Source organism: Vulpes vulpes, chromosome 5 (genome assembly GCF_048418805.1).
Source record: "Vulpes vulpes isolate BD-2025 chromosome 5, VulVul3, whole genome shotgun sequence".
Taxonomy (NCBI): domain Eukaryota; kingdom Metazoa; phylum Chordata; class Mammalia; order Carnivora; family Canidae; genus Vulpes; species Vulpes vulpes.
Window position 1 is genome coordinate 122747394 of NC_132784.1, and position 24990 is coordinate 122772383.

At 39.0% G+C, this 24990-nt stretch overlaps 1 protein-coding gene across 7 annotated transcripts in view; it reads right to left on the reverse strand.

Annotated features, from left to right (window-relative positions):
* Window positions 1-17122: 17122 nt before the first annotated feature.
* Window positions 17123-24990, reverse strand: part of PHTF2 (putative homeodomain transcription factor 2) — a 113389-nt gene continuing 105521 nt past the window's right edge. For all 7 annotated transcript variants that reach the window (XM_072759828.1, XM_072759825.1, XM_072759830.1 and 4 more), the window contains 4 exons: window positions 23369-23524; window positions 22466-22561; window positions 20192-20317; window positions 17123-19539 (listed from right to left, as the gene is read on the reverse strand). In XM_072759828.1, the coding sequence (XP_072615929.1) occupies window positions 19519-19539; window positions 20192-20317; window positions 22466-22561; window positions 23369-23524 (399 nt within the window). In that variant the 3' untranslated portion in view covers window positions 17123-19518. The remainder of the gene's footprint in view (window positions 19540-20191; window positions 20318-22465; window positions 22562-23368; window positions 23525-24990) is intronic.

Sequence of the window (24990 nt, forward strand, 5' to 3'; positions counted from 1 at the left end):
ACCTTTTGGTCTCCCTCTGCTGTTCCCCCTTTATCCTGCCCTCAGGGAGCATCCATGTTCAAAGACCTACATTACATTTTTTGGAATATGTACAAATGGAAAGACACAGACTTTGTTCTGAAGAGCATCTCAGATCCTAGCTATGTCGATGTTATTTACAGTCATGGAGGCCGAAGTAGGCTGGTCTACACTAGGGGCTTACCTAACCTCCTAATAAGATGCTTAAAGAGGATAGAAAAAGTAAGTTGTAAACAGAAAATCCAACTACACAAAGAATGCACAGAGAGCCAAGTGCAGTGGCTCTGTCACCATCCAGCAAGGTGGCACCTACTGCCCAATACCCGGGAGCGATGGAAGCAGGAAGGGAAGAGTGAAAGGGCCATCAGTCAAGGGTGCCACTTCCCAACCTGTAATTCACCATTTAGAATGAGACGAGCCTGTAGAAAATAAGAAAGGAGTGGCCAAGAACTACGTTTTAGATATGGGGGGACAATCCGTGGGAGGGCAGCCCTGGTGGCGCAGCGGTTAAGTGCTGCTTTCAGCCCAGGGCCTGATCCTGGAGACCCGGGATCAAGTCCCACATCGGGCTCCCCACATGGAGCCTGCTTCTCCCTCTACCTGTGTCTCTGCCTCTCTCTCTCTCTCTCTGTGTCTCTCATGAATAAATAAACAAAATCTAAAAAAAAAGAAAGAAAGAAAGAAAGAAAATCAATGGGAGAAGAAACTTTTGTTCCCAGAGTTTTAAAATAAGACTACTAATGAGATATGATCTGATTAACTCCACGGTCAGGAGGTAAAATGGCTTAATAAAGACAGACTGTTTTCAGGGCATCAAGATAACTAGGAACTGAGGAAGGGCATACATTTTTTTTTTTTAAGAGAGGCAGAGACACAGGCAGAGGGAGAAGCAGGATCCCTGTGGGGAACCCCATGTGGGACCCCATGTGGGACTCCTGGGATCACCACCTGAACCAAAGGCAGACGCTCAACCGCCGAGCCACCCAGGTGCCCCTGGAGGGGCAAACTTTAACACCCAGGCTCTGTTTAAAAGTGGGACTGCGTGATCCCACCAGCCCCAAACAAATGAAGGCTCACTTGGGAGTGGTGAAAAAAGCCTAATTTGCTAAAGAGATGGATCATGGCAAGAAGCAAAACCATCTGTACTCAAATACCTGTCCCATGAAAACTGTTTCCCTCAAATTAGAACAACTGATGAAAACATACTTCTGTTGGAATAACAGAGGAGCTGATCTTCTCCACCAGAAACCTCTTAATTTCCTTTTAGAAACTAGACGCTTATAAATTATTTACATTGGGAAATTACAACTGCAGTGAATTCTCTGAAAAATAAAAGAATTTTTAATTCTGTTGTTCATTAGTAGGGAGAAAATAGGAAGAAAAACATCTCAGAATGGTAAAACTAAATAAAGGAGGATAGATAGAGCAACTAATTCTAATTCTGAACCATTGCTATATAGATACGGGGTAAATGGCTGTTCCAGGTCACGCAGGAAATCAGTCTAACAGCAAAATCAAGCTTGGGTTTGTGATACTCAGAATGAGACCTTCTCTCCTTGTCATACCTGTGGTGTATTTTAACTGTGCATGAGAAAATACGGCTTCCAGGGTCACTGCTAAGTGACAAAAGCACGTGCAGGATCATAGAGTCGAGGAGGACCTCATGTCTCGACTAGGCCAGCCCTCCTTTCCCAGCAGGTGAACTCCACCAGCAATCTTGGGAGCGCGGCATCCACAAATTCTGGTAGCATTCTGCATTGAGTGCTTGCTACTTGGTGTGTGCATGTGTGTGTGTGTGTGTGTGTGTCCAGCCAAAATCCCACAATGCAATTCCAATGATTATCTGTTGCTCTAAATCCTGAGGTAGATGACGAACAGCTGGGCAGGACCTTGGCTGAAAACTATAACATGCTTATAGACTAACGTAAGCCTTCCACTTGTTCTCTTTCCATATTGAAAAATCCCAATGCTTTCTCCCAAAGCCTTATTTTCATCCCTTTAACAATTCAGATTTCTTTCTTTAGACAGTTTCTCCAGTTCATTTTCTAGCTGGATAATTTCTTTAATTTACTGAGATCTCTCTGAATCCTTGCCTAGGATCCAAAAGGGATGCTAATGAAAATAATAATGCTGATAGCTAATAGTTATCATGAGATGACTAAGCATGTTCCCCAAATGGCAAGATAACTTGAAATATTTGCTGCTGAAAGAGACTCAAAAGAAGCAGCCGTGTCTCTCCTCTCCACTGTTCCAAGAGGATCGCCGCACAATCCTATTTTGAGCTTGATTCATGGGGATTACGGCTGTTCGAGATCCTGCGCTGACAGTAGAAGTTGTCAAGTCCCAGAAGACAAGCCAGCTAAGCGTTGGCTTAGGAGTCCAGGGGATTGGAAGCAGCTGGTGGAAACCGAGGGCATGGGAGTTGCTGCAAGAGAAGCTCCTCCTCCAGACAGGTTGCAGATGGGCCCGGTGCAGCGTGGCTGAGGGGCACCTGTGGCAGGAGATGGACCCCAAGATCTAGGGCCTTACGCAGAGGTGAGGATCGTGAGGCCAGTCTGGGGCCGGCAGGGGAGGAGCTCTGTGGAGTCAGCATCTCTCCTTTGGCTGGAGCATCGGTGCCCAACAGACACAAGAGGTGGCAGCTGGACAGCCGCCACCAGAGAATAAGGACAAGGCCATCTCCATACTGGCCAGGTGCTGGCTGACCCCATGGGATTTCTGTACCAATCAGGGGAGGAGGGGCTCCTCCAAACCTAACAGTTGAATTCTTGATAGTCTTTGGAGCAGGTGCTCGGTGCCAGACTTAGTTTGAAGACAAGTATGTTGATATATTGTTGCACAGGAGGGTTGTAGGGCTGGACTTGCCCATTACACAAACCCTCCCCGATTTCATCCTCAGAGGAACCGCATTAGGCTCCAGCATTAGCAGCTCGCCACTGCGTTTTACAGGTGAGAATCAGGGAAGTAAGGGGACTTGCCCAAGGTCACACACAAGCAAAGAATCCCAGCTTTGCCTGATTCTAGAACCCATAATCTTTATCATAGTGCACATGACTTGGTGCATAGTATTCTGTGATTTTTAAAAAAGCCACTTTGCAAATAATTATAAATTAATTACATCATCCAAATGTGGATAAAGAAACTGAGGCCAATTTAATTATATATACTCTTGGAGACACATTTGTGACATCTCGGGGTGGGGGGTTTGTTTTTTTATTACATAAAAATTCTAAGAGTCCTTAACATGTACTAAAATTTTAAGTGAAAAAAATTAATTCTCAGCCTGGAGCTGGTGACTAAACGTCCCAGTGAAGAACGGGACACCTCAGTTTGGTATTTACCAAGCAGCTACAACACACCAATACTGTAGTAGGCTGTCCTAATCTTTGAGGATAAAACTCAGATTCCTTGTCTTCACAAAGTGATGTCCCAGCCATACTACTTGTATGTGACACTTACACTGGCAGCTCCATTTCAGCGTGTGCCCTCCGCAAACTGGAATTGATTTGCACGACTATACCACCTCCTAACCTCTAAATTAGATGAAAGGATGGACTATATTTTAATTTCTGTGTATCTAGTACCTAGCTCAGCGCCTGGCACATAATATTCAAAAACTATTCGTGGAATGGATGGAAGAGAAACTGAATAAAATTGGAATTTCAGAAGTATTTGGTCTGTCTGCCACCTTTTGGAGGTTCCTGTCTTTCCCCAACTTGTCCCCCAAACAACAACATTCATGTTTTAGGAATCTTCCAGCACCACTCATCTGACCCTGCAGTTCTGTCTGAGAGCAATAGGAAGGATATAAATAGAAGGCAAAATAGCTGCTAGCCCCAAGTCTGCATTCCCAGGTAAAAATAAGTAAATGCCTTTGCTAACACTGGGTATATATCCCAAGGGATGCAAATTGGTCATAGGCTTTGGCAACAAGTCTATTGCCTTTAAAGCATTCCTCTTAGTACCAAAGTTGGGAAAACCAGAAATTCTCGTATATGAATGACTGATCAAAACTTAGAATTTTGACTAAGACAAACCTGAACTCCTGAAAACCTACCTGTTGAAGAGATTATAGAAAGCCAGTGATCACGTTTGGCAGTAAGAGCTGGATTTGCTTTAAAAGACAATAAAGAAATCAAGCCACTAATTTGAACTTCAGGTCACGGTTGAACACACAGAACTGAATGATCTCATACAAACTGAGCAACGAGCACGACTCTTGGCCCTGAGATTGAGAACTCTTTCAGAGACAGAAGAAGTCTAACATGCTGAAAGGGTAGATTGCCAAGTCCTACACGTTGGCAGACACGGGGAGAGACGCAGGGTGAGAGCCAATGGGAGAAGAAAAAGGGCTGAAGCTTCAACAAGCAGCCAGACGTGTGAGGCTTGTTCAGGTTGAGAAGCACCATTCGGTTACCTCAGGTGATGAATTTACCACGAGACAAATGGGGACGTCGTGGCCTCACAAGTCAGGCCTTGTGAGAGGGAGGCCACCACACTCTGAGACCCATGGCCCAGCCGCACAGGCTGCCAGGCTATCACGCAGTTTCCCTGCCTCTGCCAGTTTGGGGCAGTTTCTTCCATTCATTGCTCCTATGTCCTTTCTGCTTTATGGCTCTGCTTACTAATTCATGGCTTCCCCTGGGCCTCTGCTTCTCCAGCCGCTCTCCCTGCTTCCACTGCGTCCTGGCTCGAGCTTGCAGTGACAGAGCTTCTGACCGGGTCAGCTGGTCACCACCAAGGATGGTGCCTCTACTGGGCACAGCTCTGCGCCAGCTGGTCTCGTAGGTAACTCACAGGCCCCAAAAATGTCTGACCCCTGACCCGTTCAGCTGTGTCTGAGGGCGAAAAGTAATAATTTCCCCTCGCTATCTCAAAGAACAGCATTCCTATTTTGTAAACTGAATAGTGTAAAGCAAAGAAGCAATTATCATTACTTTAGAAAGAAGACCTTTTTTAGTGTTCTTAGACCAAGAAAATAACCTACCTTGGGCTTTTCAGATACCTTAGGGCTCATCTTGCTAATGGATGCATACAATTAATTGAGATAAATTTAGCACGGGTGCCCACAGACACAGCTCAAAAACCAAGGCTGCTTGATGCTGAGGTGCTGAGTGTAGTTCCCTGGGAGGAGCTTGACGGGCCCCTCCTGGGGCTGGGGGGGCCTGCTGCGTCTACAAGGCCTTGCTGCAGAACAAACTCTAAATGCTACTTTCGCTTTTCACCTTTTCTTGAAATAGCTAAAGTGCTCCCCGGTTTCTTTTGGTTAGAGAAAACAGGTATTAATGTAAGTCCTTCCTAAGAGCAAGGCGGCCTCATACAAACTTTCAAGAAATGGGGGGTGGGATACCTGTGTGGTGCAACAGAACTCGAGGAACATGAAGAAGCAGCTTCCTGCTTTGTTCAGATGAAGGCTGCAGGTATGGCAAGCCGTCCCGGCGCCACCCAGCATACCGTCGTCCCACCCAACCTATAAGCTTTACTTTAAAAAATTTTTTTATTGGAGTTCAATTTGCCAACATATAGCATAACACCCGGTGCTCATCCCATCCAGTTCCCCCCTCAGTGTCTGTCACCCCGTCACCCCAACCCCCTGCCCACCTCCCCTTCCACCACCCCTTGTTCGTTTCCCAGAGTTAGGAGACTCTCATGTTCTGTGTCCCTTTCTGATATTTCCCACTCATTTTCTCTCCTTTCCCCTTTATTCCCTTTCACTATTTTTATATTCCCCAAATGAATGAGACCATATAATGTTTGTCCTTCTCCGACTGACTTACTTCACTCAGCATAATACCCTCCAGGTCCATCCACGTCGAAGCAGATGGTGGGTATTTGTCCTTTCTAATGGCTGAGGAATATTCCACTGTATACATAGACCACAGCTTCTTTATGCATTCATCTGTCGATGGACACCGAGGCTCCTTCCACAGTTGGGCTGTTGTGGACATTGCTGCTAGAAACATCGGGTGCAGGTGTCCCGGCGTTTCACTGCATCTGTATCTTTGGGGTAAATCCCCAGCAGTGCTTTAAATAGTGCTCTCTTACTCTAGATTGAGCACCTCTCATTGAAATCTAAACAGCTGATAACGTCAAATCAGAAAAGGAAAAGATTAAAAATGACAGCAAACCCAGAGAGGTGTCATGTAGAAGGGCAGGGCCCGAGTCCTGAGGGCTGACGGACAACGGGCCTCAAATACCAGCACCTGTTCCACAGACTCCACAAAGGGAGAAGGTGAGTTCACACAGGATGATTTCTATCTCTTCGGAATAGAGAAAAAAGTGCTGACAGTTATAGGATGAGGGGGGGTCAGGAGCCCCAGGATGACAGAGAAAGTTTGAAGGAGCCAGTAGAGGGGACATAGAAGTGTACAAGAGATTGATTAAAAACACCTGCCAAATACACAACTCAGAGGTTCCAGTAAAATCTTGATAAGCACAAGTTGCAGAAAGTCAAGTCAGATGCCTGCTAGCAGCTCAAAGCATGAACAGCGAGCAGACAATTTAAGGTTGAGGGTTGAGACGAGGCGGACGACAAGGCTCCTGGGAGTTCTTGGAGAGGGAACCCACATATAAATGAAACCCAGATCGCACGATGAAAAGATATGAATGGAATATGTATCTGAGAATTAAGCAGAACTGTCCAAACTGGGTAGAACATATAGGCCCATAAAAGAATGAGAAAACTTCCCTTCCGCATTGTAGGACGCCCGCTTATGCACAAATTAGATGTTGACTCCCTGTAAAAGAATGCTTTCTGGATGATAATTTATATGTAGGATAATTCTTTTTTTTTTTTTTTTAAATTTTTTTTTTTTTATTTATTTATGATAGTCTCAGAGAGAGAGAGAGAGAGAGGCAGAGACACAGGCAGAGGGAGAAGCAGGCTCCATGCACCGGGAGCCCGACGTGGGATTCGATCCCAGGTGTCCAGGATCGCGCCCTGGGCCAAAGACAAGCGCCAAACCGCTGCGCCACCCAGGGATCCCTATGTAGGATAATTCTTAATTATGTCTCTTGTTTGCTAGAAATGCCCATGATATCATATGGAATGTGAATGGTTTAGCTTGGGAACTCTTGTTAATTGCCTTCGCTGTTACTCCTTGGAGGAGAAAGAACCACCTTTGTGCATGCCCCATACATGTCAATTCCTTGGTGAGGGGCTTTGCTTGTCTCCTTACTCCCCCTGATAGCTCTGGAATGTGGGCTTTAGTGTCACCGTCAGTAATTTACAGCTGAGAAAACCAGAACTCACAAGTGGCTAATTTGCCCGAGACTGTAAAGCAGGTCCGCCTCCAGAGCATATGCGCTTTCCAACGAGGCCGCCGCGAGGGCCGCAGAGGCGGATGCCAAAGGGCTCCTGATGCTCCCCTACTGCCCAGGCTTGGAGCTTCTTGCATGGCCTCGCTACAAACGCGGACAGATCATTTATCAGCATCTCGGCTTTCTCCAGAATGTTTTCCTATGATGAAGTATTTGGATCAGTCAAGAGGTGCACAGGTACTAGGACAGAAAATCTTTTCATTCTTTCTTTTTTAAATAGGGGAGTCTTGTGTTTAATTACTATTAAGCTTTTATTTAAATTCTAATTAGTTAACATACAGTGTGGTACTATTTTCAGGTGCACACTATACTGATTCAACAGGTTCCTATAACGCTGCTGGTGCCAATCCCAACAAGTGCGCTCTTCAATCCCCATCCCTGACCCCATCCATGATGCCCCCTGCCTACCTCCCCTCGGATAACCATCAGTTTGTTTTCTATAGTTAAGAGTATTTCTTGGTTTGCCTTTATCTTTCCCTCCTTTGTTCATTTGTTTTGTTTCTTAAATTCCACATATAAGTGAAATCATATGGCATTTGTCTTGCTTTGACTTATTTTGCTTAGCATGTCATTGCAAATGGCGAGATTGCAATCTTTTTTATGGAAGACAATATTTTGTAGCACTCAGAGCAATACTCCATTGTGTATGTATACCATTTCTTGTTTATCCATTCATCGGTCGATAGACACTGGGGCTGTTTCCATAATTTGGCCGCTGTAGATAATGCTGCCATAAAACATCGGGGGCACGTGTCCCTTTGGATCAGCATTTTTGTATTCTTTGGGTAAATACCTAGTACTGCAACTGCAGGGTCATAGCAGAGTTGTAATTTTAACTTTTTTGAGGAACCCCCATACTGTTCTCCACGGTGGCTACACCAGTTTGCATTCCCACCAGCACTGCAACTGAGGTCCCCTTTCTCCACATCCTCGCCAAGACCTGCTGTTTCTTGTGTTGTTGATTTTCGCCATTTTGACAGGTGTGAGGTGACAGCTCCCTGTAGTTTTGATGTGCATTTCCCTGATGATGAGTGATGTTGAGCATCTTTTCAGGTGTCTGTTGGCCATCTGGATGTCTTCTCTGGAGAAATGTATACTTATTTCTTCCACCCATTTATTAATTGGATTATTCATTTTGGGGGTGATGAGTTTTGTACGTTCTTTATATATTTTGGATACTAACCCTTTATCAGATATGTCATTTGTAAACATCTTCTCCCATTCAGTAGGTTGCCTTTTAGTTTTGTGGAAGGTTTCCATCACTGTGCAGAAGCCTTTTATTTTGATGTAGTCTCAAGAGTTTATTTTTGCTTTTGTTTCCCCTGCCTTAGGAGACCTATTTAGAATAAAAGTTGCTTCAGTCAGTGTCAGAGAAATTTCTGCCTGTGCTTTCTTCAAGGACTTTTCATGGTTTCAGGTCCCACGTTTAGGTCTTCTTAATCCACTTTGAGTTTATTTTTGTGTATGGTGAATGAGGATGGTCTTTCATTCTTTTGCATGTGGGTGTCCCTTTTTCCTAAGACCATTTGTTGAAGATACTGTCTTTTCCCGTTGGCTATTCTCTCCTGCTTTGTTGAAGATTAATTCACTATATAATTGTGGGCTCATTTCTGGATTTTCTATTCTGTTCTGTTGGTCTTTGTGTCTATTTTTGTGCTAGTACCATACTGCTTTTGATGACTACAGCTTTGTAGTATAACTTAAAGTCCAGAACTGCGATGCCTCAAATTTTGCTTTTCTTTTTTTTTTAATTTTATTTATTTATTCACGATAGACACACAGAGAGAGAGAGAGAGGCAGAGACACAGGCAGAGGGAGAAGCAGGCTCCATGCAGAGAGCCCGACGCGGGACTCGATCCTGGGACTTCAGGATCACGCCCTGGGCCAAAGGCAGGCGCCAAACTACTGAGCCACCCAGGGATCCCCTGCTTTTCTTTTTTAATACTGCTTTGGCTACTCAGGGTCTTTTGTAGTTCCATACAAATTTTTTAGGATTGTTTGTTCTAGGTCTGTGAAAAATGCTGTTGGTATGTGGATAGAGATTGCATTTTATGGATTCATTGCTTTGTATAGTATAGACATTTTAACAAGATTCTTTCAATCCGTGAGCATGGAATGTCTTTCCATTTCTTTGTGTCATCTTCAATTTCTTTTAACAATGTTTTGTAGTTTTCAGAGTACAGTGCTTTCACTTCTTTGGTTAGGTTTATTCCTAGGTATCTTATTATTTTTGGTGCAATTGTAAATGGGATTGGTTCCTTAATTACTCTTTCTGCTGCTTCATTATTGGCGTATAGAAATGCAGCAGATTTCTGTACACTGATTTTGTATCCTGCACTTTACTGGATTGCTATGTCATTAGTTCTGGCAGTTTTTTAGTGGAGTCTTCTGGGTTTTCTATATACAGTATCAGGTCATCTTCAAACTGAAAATTTTACTTCTTCCTTGCCAATTTGGGCACCTTTAATTTCTTTTTGTTGTCTGATTGCTGTGGCTAGACTTCCAGTACTAGGTTGAATAAAAGTGGTGAGAGTGGACATCCCTGTCTTGTTCCTAACCACAGAGGAAAAGGTCTCAGTTTTCCCCCATTGAGGATGATGTCAGCTGTGCATTTTTCATATATGGCCTTTATTATGTTAAGGTATTTTCCCTCTAAACTTATTTTCTTGGTGGGGATCCCTGGGTGGCTCGGTGGTTTAGAGCCTGCCTTTGGCCCAGGGCGCGATCCTGGAGTCCCGGGATCGAGTCCCATGTCGGGGCTCCCTGCGTGGAGCCTGCTTCTCCCTCTGCCTGTGTCTCTGCCTCTCTCTCTCTCTCTCTCTCTCTCTCTGTGTGTCTATCATAAATAAATTTAAAAACATCTTTAAACTTATTTTGTTGGAGTTTTTTTTATCATGTTGGATGTTGTACTTTGTCAAATGTTTTTTTCTGCACCTATTTTATTTATTTTTTAAAGATTTTATTTATTTGTTTATTCATGAGAGACAGAGAGAGAGAGAGAGAGGCAGAGACATAGGCAGAGGGAGAAGCAGGCTCCATGCAGGGAGCCCAATGCGGGACTCGATCCCGTGCCCCCAGGATCACACCCTGGGCCAAAGGCAGGTGCTAAACTGCTGAGCCACCCAGGCTGCCCAAAATGAACATTTAAAAAAAAAGATTTTATTTATTTATGAGACAGAGAGTGCTTGAGCAGGGGGAGGTGTAGAGGGAGAGGGACAAGCAGACTCCACACTGAGCACAGGGCCTGATGCAGGGCTCAATCTCAGGACCCTGAGATCAGGACCTCAGCTGAAGCCAAGAGTCAGACACTTAACTGACTGGGCCACCCAGGCGGCCAGATCATATGGTTCTTATTCTTTATTAATATGATGTATCATGTTGATTTGCAAAAACTGATCCAATCCACCCTTGCAACCCAAGAATAAATCCCATTTGATCATGGTGAATGATGTTTTTAATGTGTTGATGGATTCGGTTTGCTAGTATTTCATTGAGGATATTTGTATTTATGATCATCAGAGATACTGGCCTGTAGTTCTCTTTTTTTGTGGTGTCTTTATCTGGTTTGGTTGTCAGGGTAATGCTGGCCTCACAGAATGAATCTGGACGTTTTCCTTCCTCTTGTATTTTTTTGAATAGTTTGAGAAGAATAGGTATTAACTCTTCTTTATATGTTTGGTAGAATTCACCTGTGAAGCTATCTGGTCCTGGTCTTTTGTTCGTTGGCAGTTTTATGATTATGGATTCAATTTCTTTGTTGATTATCAGTTCGTTCAAACTTTCTGTATCTTCCTGTTTCAATTTTGGTAGGTAATATGTTTCTAGGAATTTATCCATTTCTTTTAGGTTGTCCAATTTGTTGGCATATAGTTTTTTCAAAATATTCTCTCATAACCCTTGGTATTACTGTGGTTTTGGTTATTCTTCTTCTCTCATTTGTGATTTTTATTTGGGTCCTTTCCCTTTTCTTTTTGATAAGCCTGGATTGACGCTTAACAATTCTATTAATTTCTTCAAACAAGCAGCTCCCGGTTTCATTGATCTATTTTGTTGTTTTCTTTTAGTTTCTATATCATTTATTTCTGCTGTTACCTTTATTATGCCCCTAGTTCTGCTGGCTTTAGGCTCTGTGTGCTGTTCTTTTTCTAGCTCTTTTAGGTGTAAAGTTGGGTTGTTCATTTGAGATTGCTTTTGCTTCTTGAGGTAAGCCTGTATTGCCATAAACTTCCTCTTAGAACTGCTTCTGCTGCATCCTGAAAGTTTTGGACTGTTGTTTTTATTTTCATTTGCTTCCACGTATTTTTAAAATGTCTTCTTGGACTTCCTGGTTGACCCATTCACTGTTTAGCAGCATGTTATTTAACCTCCATGTATTTGTGGTCTTTCCAGATCTTTCTTGTGGTTGACTTATAGAATGTTCCATGTGCACTTGAGAAATGTGTATTCTGCTGTTTTAGGGTGGAATGTTCTGAATATATCTGTTAAATTCACCTGTTCCATTGTGTCATTCAACACTGCTCTTTCCTTGTTGATTTTCTGTTTGAGTGATCTATCCATTGATGTAAGTGGCATGTTATAGTTCTATACTATTATTGTACTATTATCAGTTAGTTCCTTTATGTTTGTTATTATTTTAATGTATTTGGGTGCATAAATATTTATAACCATTGTATCTTCTTATCAGATTATCCTATTTATTATTATATAGTGCCCTTCTTTGTCTTTTGTTACAGTCTTTTATTTTTTTAAAGATTTATTTATTTATTTATGAGAGGCACAGAGAGAGGCAGAGACATATGCAGAGGGAGAAGCAGGCTCCCGATGTGGGTCTCAATCCCAGGACCCCACGATCACGACCTGAGCTGAAGGCAGATGCTCAACCACTGAACCACCCAGGCATCCCTACAGTCTTTGTTTTAAGGTCTAGTTTGTCTGATACAAATATTACTACTTTGGCTTTCTTTTGACATTTGTTTGTATCATAAATGTTTCTTTATCCACTCAAATATTTAATTAAGTATCATAAGTATCAAAGCCAGAATTCAAAAACAGTTCCTTAGACATTACCTCTTTCACAATTTCATTGCTTTATAATATTTTGCAATTAAGCCTTTGCCTTTTTTTTTTCAAATTTTTATTTAAATTCTAGTTAATATATAGTGTAATACTGTTTTCAGGAGAATTTAGTGATTCATCATTTACATAAAACATCCAGTGTTCAACATAACAAGTACCCTCCTTAATACCCATCAACCATTTAGCCCATCTCCCACGCACCTCCATCAACCCTTAGTTTGTTCTCTTATGGTCTGTTTCCTTCTCTTTCTTTTTTTCTCCTTCCCATATGTCCATGTGTTTTGTTTCTTAAATTTCACATTTGAGTGAAATCATATGGTATTTGTCTTTCTCTGCCTGACATTTCTTTTAGCCTAATACACTCTAGCTCCATCTATTGTCATTGCAAATGGCAAGATTTCATTCCTTTTGATGACTTTATCCTTACTTTTAAGTTTGATTTATTTAAATAATCTCTATAACCAACATGGGGTCCTGATTCTTGACTCCAAGATCAAGAATTGCATACTCTTCTCACTGAGCCAGCGAGGTGCTCCTTATCCCCTCACGTTTAATCTGCAAGTGTAAAATGAGTCTCTTGTAGGCAGCATGTACATGGGTCTTACTTTTTAAGTCCATTCTGACACCCTCTTTTGATTGGAGCATTTGGTCCATGGGTAGTCAAAGTAATTATTGACAGGTATGTATTTATTGCCATCTTATTACTTGTTTTGTGGTTGTCTCTGAAGATTTTCTCTGACCCTTTCTTGTCTTTCTCTTTTATGTTTTGATTTTCTTTAGTGATATATTTGGATTTCTTTCTCTTTAATCTTTGCACGTTCTTTTTGGGCTTTGATATATGGTTGCCATTAGGTTTATATATAGCCTTTTCTTCATACAACAGTCTATATTTACATTGGTGGTCATTTAAGTTTGAACTGATTTTCTCCTCTCCTCCCCATATTTTATGTATATGTCATTACATTTTATATCCTCTTCGTGCATATGTGTGAATTCCTGATTTTTTTATAGAAATATTTTTACTGCTTTTGTGTTCCCTACTTTTATACTGTCACTTTTAGTCTCTCCTTTCCACTTAAAGAGTCCCCTTTAGTATTTCTTGCAGAGCTGGTTTAGTAGTCATGGACTCCCATAGTTTTTGTTTGTCTGGGAAACTCTTTATCTCTCCTTCCATTCTGAATGATAGTCTTGCTGGATACAGTGTTCTTGGCTGCAGATTTTTCCCATACATCTTTTTGAATATATTATGCAATTCCCTTCTGGTTTGCTAGGTTTCTGTTGAAAAATCTCCTGCTAACTTTAGGAGTTTTCCCTTGTAAATTACTTTTTTGGTCTCGTTGCTTTTAAGATGTTTTTTACTCTGTGCTTTGCAAATTGAATTGCATTATGTCTTGGTGTAGGCCTTCTTTTGTTGATTTTGATGGGAATTCTCTGTGCCTTCTGGATCTGGATTTTTTTCCTTCCCCAAATTAGGCTATTATTTCTTCAAATAAATTTTCTGCCTTTTTTTGTCTCTTCTTCTCCTGAAACTCCTATAATACAAATGTTATTATGTTTGATGGACTCAGTGAATTCCCTTAAATCTGTTCTCATGTTGCATAATTCTTTCTCTTTTGTTCAGATTCTTTGCTTTCTATTACTTTGTCTTCTAGGTCAATAATTCATTCTTCTGCTTCTTCTAACCTGCTGTTCAATGCATCAGGGATGTTTCTTTTTTTTTTTTTAATTTTTATTTATGATAGTCACAGAGAGAGAGAGGCAGAGAACAGGCAGAGGGAGAAGCAGGCTCCATGCACCGGGAGCCCGATGTGGGACTCGATCCTGGGTCTCCAGGATCGCGCCCTGGGCCAAAGGCAGGCGCCAAACCGCTGCGCCACCCAGGGATCCCCCATCAGGTATGTTTCTAATCTCATTTATTGCACTCTTCATCTCTGATTCTTTTTTTTTTTTTTTTTTTTTAACTTTTATTATCTCTGTGGTAAGGGTCTCACTGATGCCTTCCATTCTTTTCTCAGGTCCAGTAAGTACCTGTTATGATTCCTGTTTTAAATTCTCCATCAGGCATGTTGCTTATATCTGTTTTCACTTAGATCTCTGGCCATGGCCTTGAAATAAATTTTTTCTGTCTTATTTTGTCTAAGTTTCCACCTGCTTCTGTATGTTAGGAAAGCCAGTTGTCTCCTGCTCCTAAAAGTGATGGTGTTATAAAAAAGGTCATAGGTAATGCCCGGGGCCTGGAACTTCCAAGGAGCGTCTCCAGCGTGCGCTGTGTGCTCTCTGCTACTGTGTTTTGGCTGCTCTATCCTTCAGGTCAGTCATCTGCAGAGGCTCTCCTTGCCTGCTGTGGCAGTGTTTGGTGCTGGCCAGAATGTGGTGAATTTTAACTACATGTGTTCTGGTTGGCTTGTGAAATGAAACCTGTCATCACCTCCACCAGAAATGAGGCCCTGCAGAACTCACTGGTTGGGAGAGGTAGTGTGGGCAGGAGTTTTACTAGTCTTCTAGGGAGGGGCCCATCGTGCTGGGGCTGAGGTAAGTGTGACTGCAGTTCCACCAGAGTGCAGGGGAATGGGGCTTAGCACAAGAAATTTACTGGCCTCCCACAGGTAGCTCTATGTTTATGCTGAGGGGCAGGGGAGGGAGAGGAAATGGCACCAGCCAGCTCCTTTGTCCCCAGAGAGGTGTCTCCATGAACACTGCCACTCTGGGATATGCTCTGAGAAGAGCAAATAGTCTCTCGACCGAGTGCTCCAGGTGCTCTTCAGATCACTGTTCCCATGCTGTATGCCCCCCAGGTTGTTTGTCTGCCTTCTCTCCAGGACAGTACTCTCCAGAATCTATTCCAGCCAAGCCTGCTGACCTTTAAAACTCTAGGCTTTAAACCCCACTGATTGCAAGAACTCACAAAATTCAGCCCCTCTCACTTCCCAAACCAATGGCTATGGAAAAACATTTTTTGTGTTCCCCTGTGAGCTCCTCTCTCTTTCCCCTCTCCCCTCTGTACAACCACAGTTACCTCCTCTCCACAGCAGCCAGGATCTGTTTCTCCCCTAAACCATGTCTCCATACCTCCTACCTTCTTTGATGTGGCCTCTTCTCTACCTATAGTTGTGGAGTTTGTTCTGCCAGTCTTCAGGTCAATTTCTGAGGTATTTAGGATGATTTGATAGTAATCTAGTTGTATTCATGGCATGAGGTGAACCTAGGGTCCTCCTAATCCACCATCTTCCTGTCCCTACAGAATATACTTTCAAAGAGAATAGAAGAGAGTTTGGGTTCTATCATTAACTAACTAGGGCAACCTTGGGCAAACTTAACTTCTTTTGTGGTCTCAGTTTTTTATCTGGTAAAATAATAACTTTGGACTAGGTGGCATCGAAGGTCCCATGTGACTCAAGTCATTCATTCATTCATTCATTCATTCATTCAATAGAGTTTTCTATGTATCAGGCACTGTTTTATGTGCTAGGAATACTGGGGATCCCTGGGTGCCTCAGCGGTTTGGTGCCTGCCTTTGGTCCAGGGCGCGATCCTGGAGACCTGGGATTGAGTCTCATGTCGGGCTCCCGGCATGGAGCTTGCTTCTCCCTCTGCCTGTGTCTCTGCCTCTCTCTCTCTCTCTGTGACTATCATAAATAAAAAAAAAAAAAAAAAAAAAAATTAAAAAAAAAAAAAAAAGGGAATACAGTTAAAATCTCAGAGAATTTACATTCTATAAAATTCCTTATCTTAAAGTAGTAATTCTCAAGGTGGTGAGGACTGACCAGTGGGACAAATTTTCCATATTGAGGAATACCTATTTGAAAATATACAGGGATACAAATGGCTCAGTGGATGAGTGTCTGCCTCCAGCTCAGGGGATGATTCTGGGATCCAGGATTGAATCCCACATCAGGCTCCTTGTAGGGAGCCTACTTCTCTCTTTGCCTATGTCTCTGCCTCTCTCTCTCTCTCTGTCTCTCTCATGTATAAATAAAAATCTTAAAAAAAAAAAAAAGAATATACTGCCTCCTAGATCCATAGTTTCATCCCCAGGAGGTAAGCTCTGTGGGGAGCCAGTACTATTGATAAGCATTTGTGATATCCTTCGTATAAGCTTGGCAGAAAAAAAAAGTTGAGAATGTTAGTGTTCTAAGTGATATAGCAATTCAAGGGTGTGCCAGTCATATGCTCTATTTTGCAGTCTGAAAGGAGATTCATTAAAAGAGCCAATTCTAAGCTTAAGGTAAGCTTGAAAGTGCATTTGAATTAATAGTCTCTGATGTATTAAAGTCCTATGAACACCTGTACCAATTAGGAAATAGAAATATTAGAATGCTTACCCATTTTATTTTTGGCCTATGATCTCTCATGCTCAACTCATGTGGCAAAATTGTTTGATTAAACATATCACTATCCTTCTGACAATGAGTTTTAATACCCCAGGCCACAGCCAATTTTCTCTATTTAAATATAAACAAGCAAAAAAAAAAAAAAAGATATTACAGCATTTTGGTGATGAAAGACCAGCACATGTATTATTATTCTTTCATGTTAAGAATCACAACAAATCTTAAATATCAAGGAGTTTAAAAATACTTATTTCTATTCCCCCCAAATTCCCCCCCATAACTAAAGTTCATGCTATAGTAAATAAAAAATTATCATAGAAATGTATATGGATTGAAAATGAAAAAACAAAAACCAACCAAACAGAAAACACCTCCAGTTTAACACTGTCAGCATAGAATATTTTATTTTAAACTTGCTGTTCAAACTTTCAAATACAACACATGTGGCAAAGAAACAACAGTTAACACACAACATCTGCCACAATTCTATCTTTGAACTGCCTTTTCTATATTATGTGATATGTTACAATTTCTTTCAATTTCTTACATTCATGGTATTCTTAAAGGCAGCAAATGTCAATTTTTCTGCTTTGAAAACATTTCCATTAATGTTATGAAATTGCTTAAAATGACAACTTTTTCCTTTTGGTATTCTACTGCTGCCCATATCAGTGACATAATTCATATTATTTATAGGTTGTTGAGAGGTATACTGTACTTAACAAATCAACTCCCAACTCTAAGTTAAAATGAACTTCAATCCAAAACAAGCATTTTCCTAAATCAGTATACTCAACTACCTTTCTCAAAAATATTTCCATTCTGAAATAAGTTTCTTTTTGTGTGAGATACAATAGTTTTATCTTTTATTCCTAACAGAACTCATGCTGTACTTTTTTTTCTCAAAATATATTTGATATATTCTGTGCAAAATGTTAAGTTCTGTATAGGTATGTACCTTATTCTGAAAAAGTTTATAAAATATAATTCCTAAAAACAACCTCAACATTAGACAATAGAGGAAGAAGAAACATATCAAACAAAGCCTAATTTTTCACATGAGAAAATAAGTATGTTCTTAAAGCTCCAGTAATACATTCCTTGAAAAACCTCAGAATGCACTTTGGTCATTATTAAACATATGAGAACATAGGCAAATAAAACAAGTTGCTTTTGTTGTTTTCTACATAAAGAAAATATACCAAACAATGAGGCTGAATTGAGGCTGATCAAAAGGAATGGTAAGAGCAAAGTGATATTATGACATGGCTCTATTCTCTACACATTCCTGATTTTAAGATTATGACTTGGGGATTAAAACTGCACCAATCAAATAAATCATTTACAATTAAATTCCCTAGAACATGGTAGAAAACGTGAGGATATTCAACATGATACACCTTGCACCAAGAAAATTCTATACTGTTTCAAATAAATTCTTTGTTTTAGAAACTAGATACCCAGTTTAAAAAAAACTGCAAAAACATTTCATGTTTCATGTAATTCCTAATATATTCTTGATTGTACAAATATAACAACTTAAAATCAAGGCCCAATGTAAGATATCATAATATTTGCCCTACTTACCTAACATGCCAACATGATAAGTTCTCATTTGGACACTTGGCAAATTGTGTGTGTGTGTGGGGCGGGGGGAGCATGGGGGAGTAGGTAACTTTCCAGGTTAAAAGCATCTAAAATAGCCCTTATGAAATTGAGGGTCAAGGGGGGTGCACCAGGTTAAGTTTAGAGGATAGAATTTACTGAAGCTCTTTTCTGAAAATCTGGATATAGTTTTATAACTAGCCATCAGAGGAATATTTTATTGGTTCTTAACCTTATTCTTAAGTTGTTCATTTGAGTGTGTATACACTATAGTGTACCATGGGGAAAAATTATTTTACTTGAGTAAACATAACGTACTTTAGTAATATCAATAGGCACTTCACTTGTGAGATGAGTGTATACCTCACTCAAAAGGATACCATATCATGCCCTAGTACACTATAACATATCCCATATAAAGATACGCATTAAAAGTAACAATTTTAAAAAGTGCACATTTTGAGCATGCACAGTTGGAGCTGTGCAAACAGCCCAGTGTTTCAAATAAATACAATTATTACTAGTTAATTTTTATCAAAATATCTTACAGTATGGTAACCATTTACAATTATTGCTCTATTAAGAGTTTTATCATCAAAGAGCACTTGTTGACCTGTTATGTAATACCATATATATTAATACTGAAGGGTGTGTAACTGCAGCTTAATCAGTGTAGATCCTGGCACTGCTCCAAAATAATTCAAGAGAAACCCTGACTGGATCTTGATTTACCAAAGAAGATACTTTCTGTGTTTAGCAGAGTCCAATGCAATATTCCAAAGTCAAAGAAGTTTTCCTCAAGTAAGGCAAGTTCACGGCATTGATGGAGAAACAGTGCTTAGCAATGGCTTCTATTCTCATAATTTGTTATTTTGTCAATTATTTATGAACAATTACCAGGATCTCAAGTATCTGGATATCAGTTTTATCACCCTTGCAACAACTAAAGTACATCGATGCTAAAAATAAAATATAAAGAAAGACTAAAATAAATGTAAAAAACAGTGAACAAGTAAAATAAATATAAGAATTGCACAAGACAGTCTGATGTAAACACTTCAATTTCCCAGCTGAGACTCCTGAAGCAAAGAGTCAGTGACTGCTTTCAGGCAGCTTAGTTGGTACTCTTATTCTGGAAAAGAGGCTACATCTTCTTTTCTCTGAATTGTCATGATTTAATCTTCCACAGCTAATGAAAAGAAAACAGAAGGAGTAACCATTAGAGTCAGTTTTAATACTGCGACTTATTAAATTACATCACATAATGCTTTTATTTAAATTTCATTCATAAACATGTATAGGTTCTATTATTTTAAACTTTTATCATTTTTTCTTCAAGAAGAATTCACCTTGAAATTAAAAAAGTGAGAATCAGATTTCCCCTGCTTTCTTTTACTGAGAAGTAGCAGTACACACACACACACACACACACACACACACACACACACACACACTTGTTTAATATGAAGAGTCTACACTTTATTCACCAAGAGCTGTGCATATGTTGGAGGATGTATGCATTGCTATCTAGTAAATGACATAACTTTTGGTTAAAAAAAGAAATAGGACTCTTTTTTTCTTTTGTATCACCTCAATTAGATTCAGATTATCTGAGTAAAAATAAATACCTTTAATTATTCTATAAAAGAGTCCTATTTTGATGAATACGCTTCTAAATTAGGAGTTCCATCAGCACTGTAAACCAAGAATTCTTTCAGTACAATATTATCAAAATGACTTCATCACTGTGCATATGAGATCTCAAAAGAGTGATAAGGTAAAATAAATGTCACAAAATGTAACAGGGCACTAAGAAATAAAAAATACCTGGAATCTCTTACCTTTAAATTAAATCCAAGCAAGTCACTGATAACACCTGAAACAGCTGACAGGATGACAACCTGGGTGATGTTATAAAGCAGTGGATTCATTGTAAGCCCGTATAATCTAAAGGGACTGTCCAATTCCTAGCAGAAGAAAAAAAAAATCATGAGCCCAGAAGTTCATTAAGGATTATCAGTTAAACTAATTCAGGGCAACATACAATAAGAATTTTCAAAAACACTTTCAAAAAGCAGTTACAGATTATGGATATTTTTAGAAAGGATAAACTTGATTAAACTTGTAAGAAGTGAATATATTTTTAGGTTTTCTTTTTTTTTTTTTTCAGAAGTGATTAGCACTAAACTCTATAACCTAAAATTTTAACTCCAATTTCTGTCTTAAATGAATCACTAGTAAAATATTGGTCTAGTAGCTACCGAGAAGTTTGAAAACATTTTCTAGTATAAGAACACAAAATGTAAGAGAACAGTATCTTTTTGGAAAAAATTAGAGAAATTTTCTGCATTTAATTATTAAAACATACATAAAACTTTGAGACAATTACTTCTCAAATATTACAAATTGATTCAAAGATTTAATATTCTGTGATTTACTGATTCTCAGATTTAAAGTTATATGGCAAGCCCTGTATTAGGCTCTGGAAAATTAGGATTCAGTTCCTGTGCTGAAGGACCCCTACAATCTAATAGACATGCAAATAAATAATTCAACTATGAGCCTCCCATAGAAGAGGAATATTTGAAAGGTATGGGCCCTAGAGAAAGGTGCCCCTAAAACTTAGTAGGAGGAGATAACAGATACTCCATTAGACACATGAGAACACAGCACCTCTGAATTGCTACAGGTTGCTCAACATTTTAGAGCCCAAATGCAAGGAAAGAAGTCCTTCAAAAATTTCTAAAACCTGCTACTTAGGTAAGGGTCATTCTTTATGCAGATTGTACTGACAAACTGGCACCAATGGAATTTAATTCAGGGAGAAGTGTATCAAATGTGCAGATGAGAAGGATCACACAGAGTGGAAGCAATGTGGAAGACAGGCTGGAGAGCTGTGAGACTAGAAGCAGTTAGGCACTGAGGGTTCAAAGGAGTGAAGCTCAAGTGAGAGACAATGAGGGTCAGACTTAGGGCAGTACTGACAGGGAAGCAGGGATGTACTAGAAGCTATTTGAGAGGATGAATCAATAGGTCTCAGAATTTCTGGGCTGTGAAGAGTGAGAGACAGCAAACAATCTATATTAAGTCCCAGGATTCTGAGTAGAGACTGTACAACTGTGTATGATCAAAAAGAATCACATTGTTGTGCTTTGTATTTTAGTTATCTCCTATTTCTCTCTACTCTGGGACTGAAGCTGTTCCTAAGTCTCATCCTGTCTATCACAGTGCTTACACTCTGAAGACACTGCACACATATGCACTAGAAAGCCCACCCACCTCTTCAGAACCTTGTCAATGCCTAAGGTATACTGTGAGGCAGTATACCCAATTAAGACTTTTTAACTGACTGAAGACATAATTGTAATGTTAGGACACAACTAATTTTGTACAATTTTCTGAACACTTATGAACACTGATGAACAACTCTAAGAATTACATTCAATTTGGTAAAGAAATTGAGATTTTAAAAGATATTTCCCTTTTAGGAAAGTATTATGCACACTGCAAAGCAGTATTAAAATATTTTATCAAATTTATCAGGGAGTTATTATTTATCAAATTTATTATTTATCAAATTTTATCCAATTTATCAAGGAGTTATTATGAAATCAAATATTTTGAAATTATATTGATTGTTACAAAAGTGATCTGAAAATTTAAATGTTTACTGGTGATATATATTTATTATAATTATTATAATTATTATGTATTACTACTTTTTAAGCTGACTCAGCCCAAGCAGAAGACTGCTCTGAGAAATACAAAATGAGAAAATTTCCAAATTAACATCAAATCCCCCTTTTTGAAGTCTATTTTAAATTCTAGGAGACAAAATTTCCACAGATGCCAACCTTTAACAATACTTTAAACATTATTAAAGTCTTAAATGTTCAGAAGTTATTAAAATTTTAAAATGAAATGATTTGATTACTTTGGTTAGTTTTACAGTAAAAGTAAAATGTACACAGCATAAGTGTGTTCAAATGTAATTTGGAAACAATCTGGATAAATCATAAAAACCACACACAAGGTTGGAGCTGCAAATAAAAGACTCCGATATAATGTCAGAATAGCATATCCTACATTATATCCATTTTCAATTTTATTTTTACCTTTAGCAGTTTAGTAGCCAGCTTTAAGACATTATTCACTAGTGTCAGTTCCTCTTTTTTGTTAGGTTTCTTCTCCATTTTCAAGTAGAGGTTTATCTTTTTATAAAAAAAAGGAATGAATAGTTAAAAATACTTAAAATTACAATAAATACTCATTTTTAAAAGGAACTGAAATATTAATGGTGGTTCTTTGGTTACTGAGATTACAAATGACATTAATATTCTCCTTCATACTTACTACATATTACAAATTTCCTACAATAAACATGTTATTTTATAATAAAACAAGAACTTATTTAAACTTCTTAAATATTAACAAAAGCTGGCAAAAGAAAGGCAAACTGATGTCACTACTTAATAGGTGAAACACTTTTGTCCCAGAGTCAAAGCAATCTAAAGTAAGATCTAAAGTAAATCAATTGGTTTGTTTGCCACTCTCCCTCTTCCCTTTAATTGAGCTCCTGTGTTACTCAAAAAGTTTTCACTGGTTGTAAGTTTCTTTGAATAATTTCTATGACAAGGAAGGAAAACACTAAACAAATTCATACAAAATAAAGTTAATCATCAAAATTATTATGCTCTACCTTCCTAAAGAATAAAAATTCATACTTATTCAAATACAGTCCTACTACACTGCAAAGAAAACGTATCCTGCTAATGGTTTAAAATTCATCATTTCTAGAAACAGTACTTCCTTCTTGTCAAATAAAAGTGACACAGAAAAACAGATTAGATTTGAAACCTGCATCAAGGCAGGAACACTGCAATCTGCAAGTCCTGCTTTGTAACAGAAAATGCAGACATAACAGGTTCCTAAAAAAATTTGACGTAAATGAAAAGATTTTTAGTTTAATATGTAGATTAAAGGCATCAATTTATAACAGAATAAACATGCATTCTCACCTGTTCAGTAAGTAATATTGAGGTATTGCTATACTTTTTACTTGTTTCTGACCCAAGGGTAACAAATCTTAGCAGAAAAAGCGTTAACGAGATGCACCAGATCACTAGTTCCCAATTGTAGTGACAATCAAGGAAGATCTCATGAACATGAAGCAACTAAAGTGTGTATGAAAAAGGCAAGAGGAAGCAGCAATGTGATTAAAGCAATTTCTTTTTTAAAGGAAGTTACACTTTATTTCATACAAACTGATCATGAATGCAGTAGCACATTTTAAAAACACTCCACATTTATTAATAGGGACTATTTCAAACACATAAAATGTATAATATAATCAAAACCCGTGACTAGAGTGGTAGAGAGGGTAACTGTCGTATTACTAATTTAAATACCCCTAAGGTAATAAATATCGTATGTACAATGCTTGCTCTAATTTTTGAAACATACACTTTATCAGATTAGGAACAGTACTTTTCAGAATTAGGAATCTCCACCGAAATTCACCAATTTGGTTTCTGCAAGCTGTTGATCCTGAAAGAGCTCAAACCAGATTCAGGGATTTTCTAAATTATAAATCTTTGCAGTCCAGGGATAAACTATATTGGTTATGGCATATTTATTGTTACTAAGTTGCTGGCTTCATCTTGCTGCTACTATGAAGTTAACAAGAAAAATTAGTTCCTATTTCCTGTTCTCACACTCTCTCTCTGGCAATTGATACCAAGATACTGTTAGTCACCTAAAATAAGTTAAGGAATATTCCCCTTTTCTCCCCCCTATTCTCTAGATGTTTCGTGTAGGATTAGAATTAGCTGTTCACTTGAATAATTGGCAAAATTCAACTCTAAAGCCATATGGGTCTACAGGATTTTTGCCAGTGGCAAATTTTAAACTATTGAATCAATACCGTATTACAGGGTACAGGTTACAGGTTACAGGTCTCCTCAGGTTTTCAATTACTTTTTGAGTCAGTTTTAATAAATTATGCACTTGTACAAAATTGTTCACACCTATGGTTTCAACTTTAATGATATAAAGTAACATATATTGTTAGCATTCTTTAAAAAACTTCTCAACTGGGCAGCATGGGTGGCTCAGTGGTTTAGCGCTGCCTTTGGCCCAGGGCGTGATCCTGGAGACCGGGGATCGAGTCCCACATTGGGCTCCCTGCATGGAGCCTGTTTCTCCCTCTGCCTGTGTCTCTGCCTCTCTGTCTCTCTCATGAATAAATAAATAAAATCTTAAAAAAAAAAAAAAACCTTCTCAACTGTGCCAGTAGCTTATTAATGCACCATTTCTTTTTAAATCTTTGTTATTTGCATGTTTTAAAATTTCTAAACACATAAGTTTTTGTGTAGCTGTCACTGTTTTCTACTGTAACTGCATTAGTTGGATCAAAGGGTCTGTATAGTTTCAGCTGAGAATTACTTTATGTCCAAGTACACAGGAAAGTTTTATAAACTGTCCTTATGCCTCAAAAGAAAATGTGTTCTTGGATTCTAGAACAAAATTTTAATATTCTTGTTTACATATATATCTTCATTATATTCTGAAAAAAATGTGTTGAGACCTCCCAATGAGGTTTTTTCCTACAATTTCTCATCTTAGTGTTATTGATTTTGGC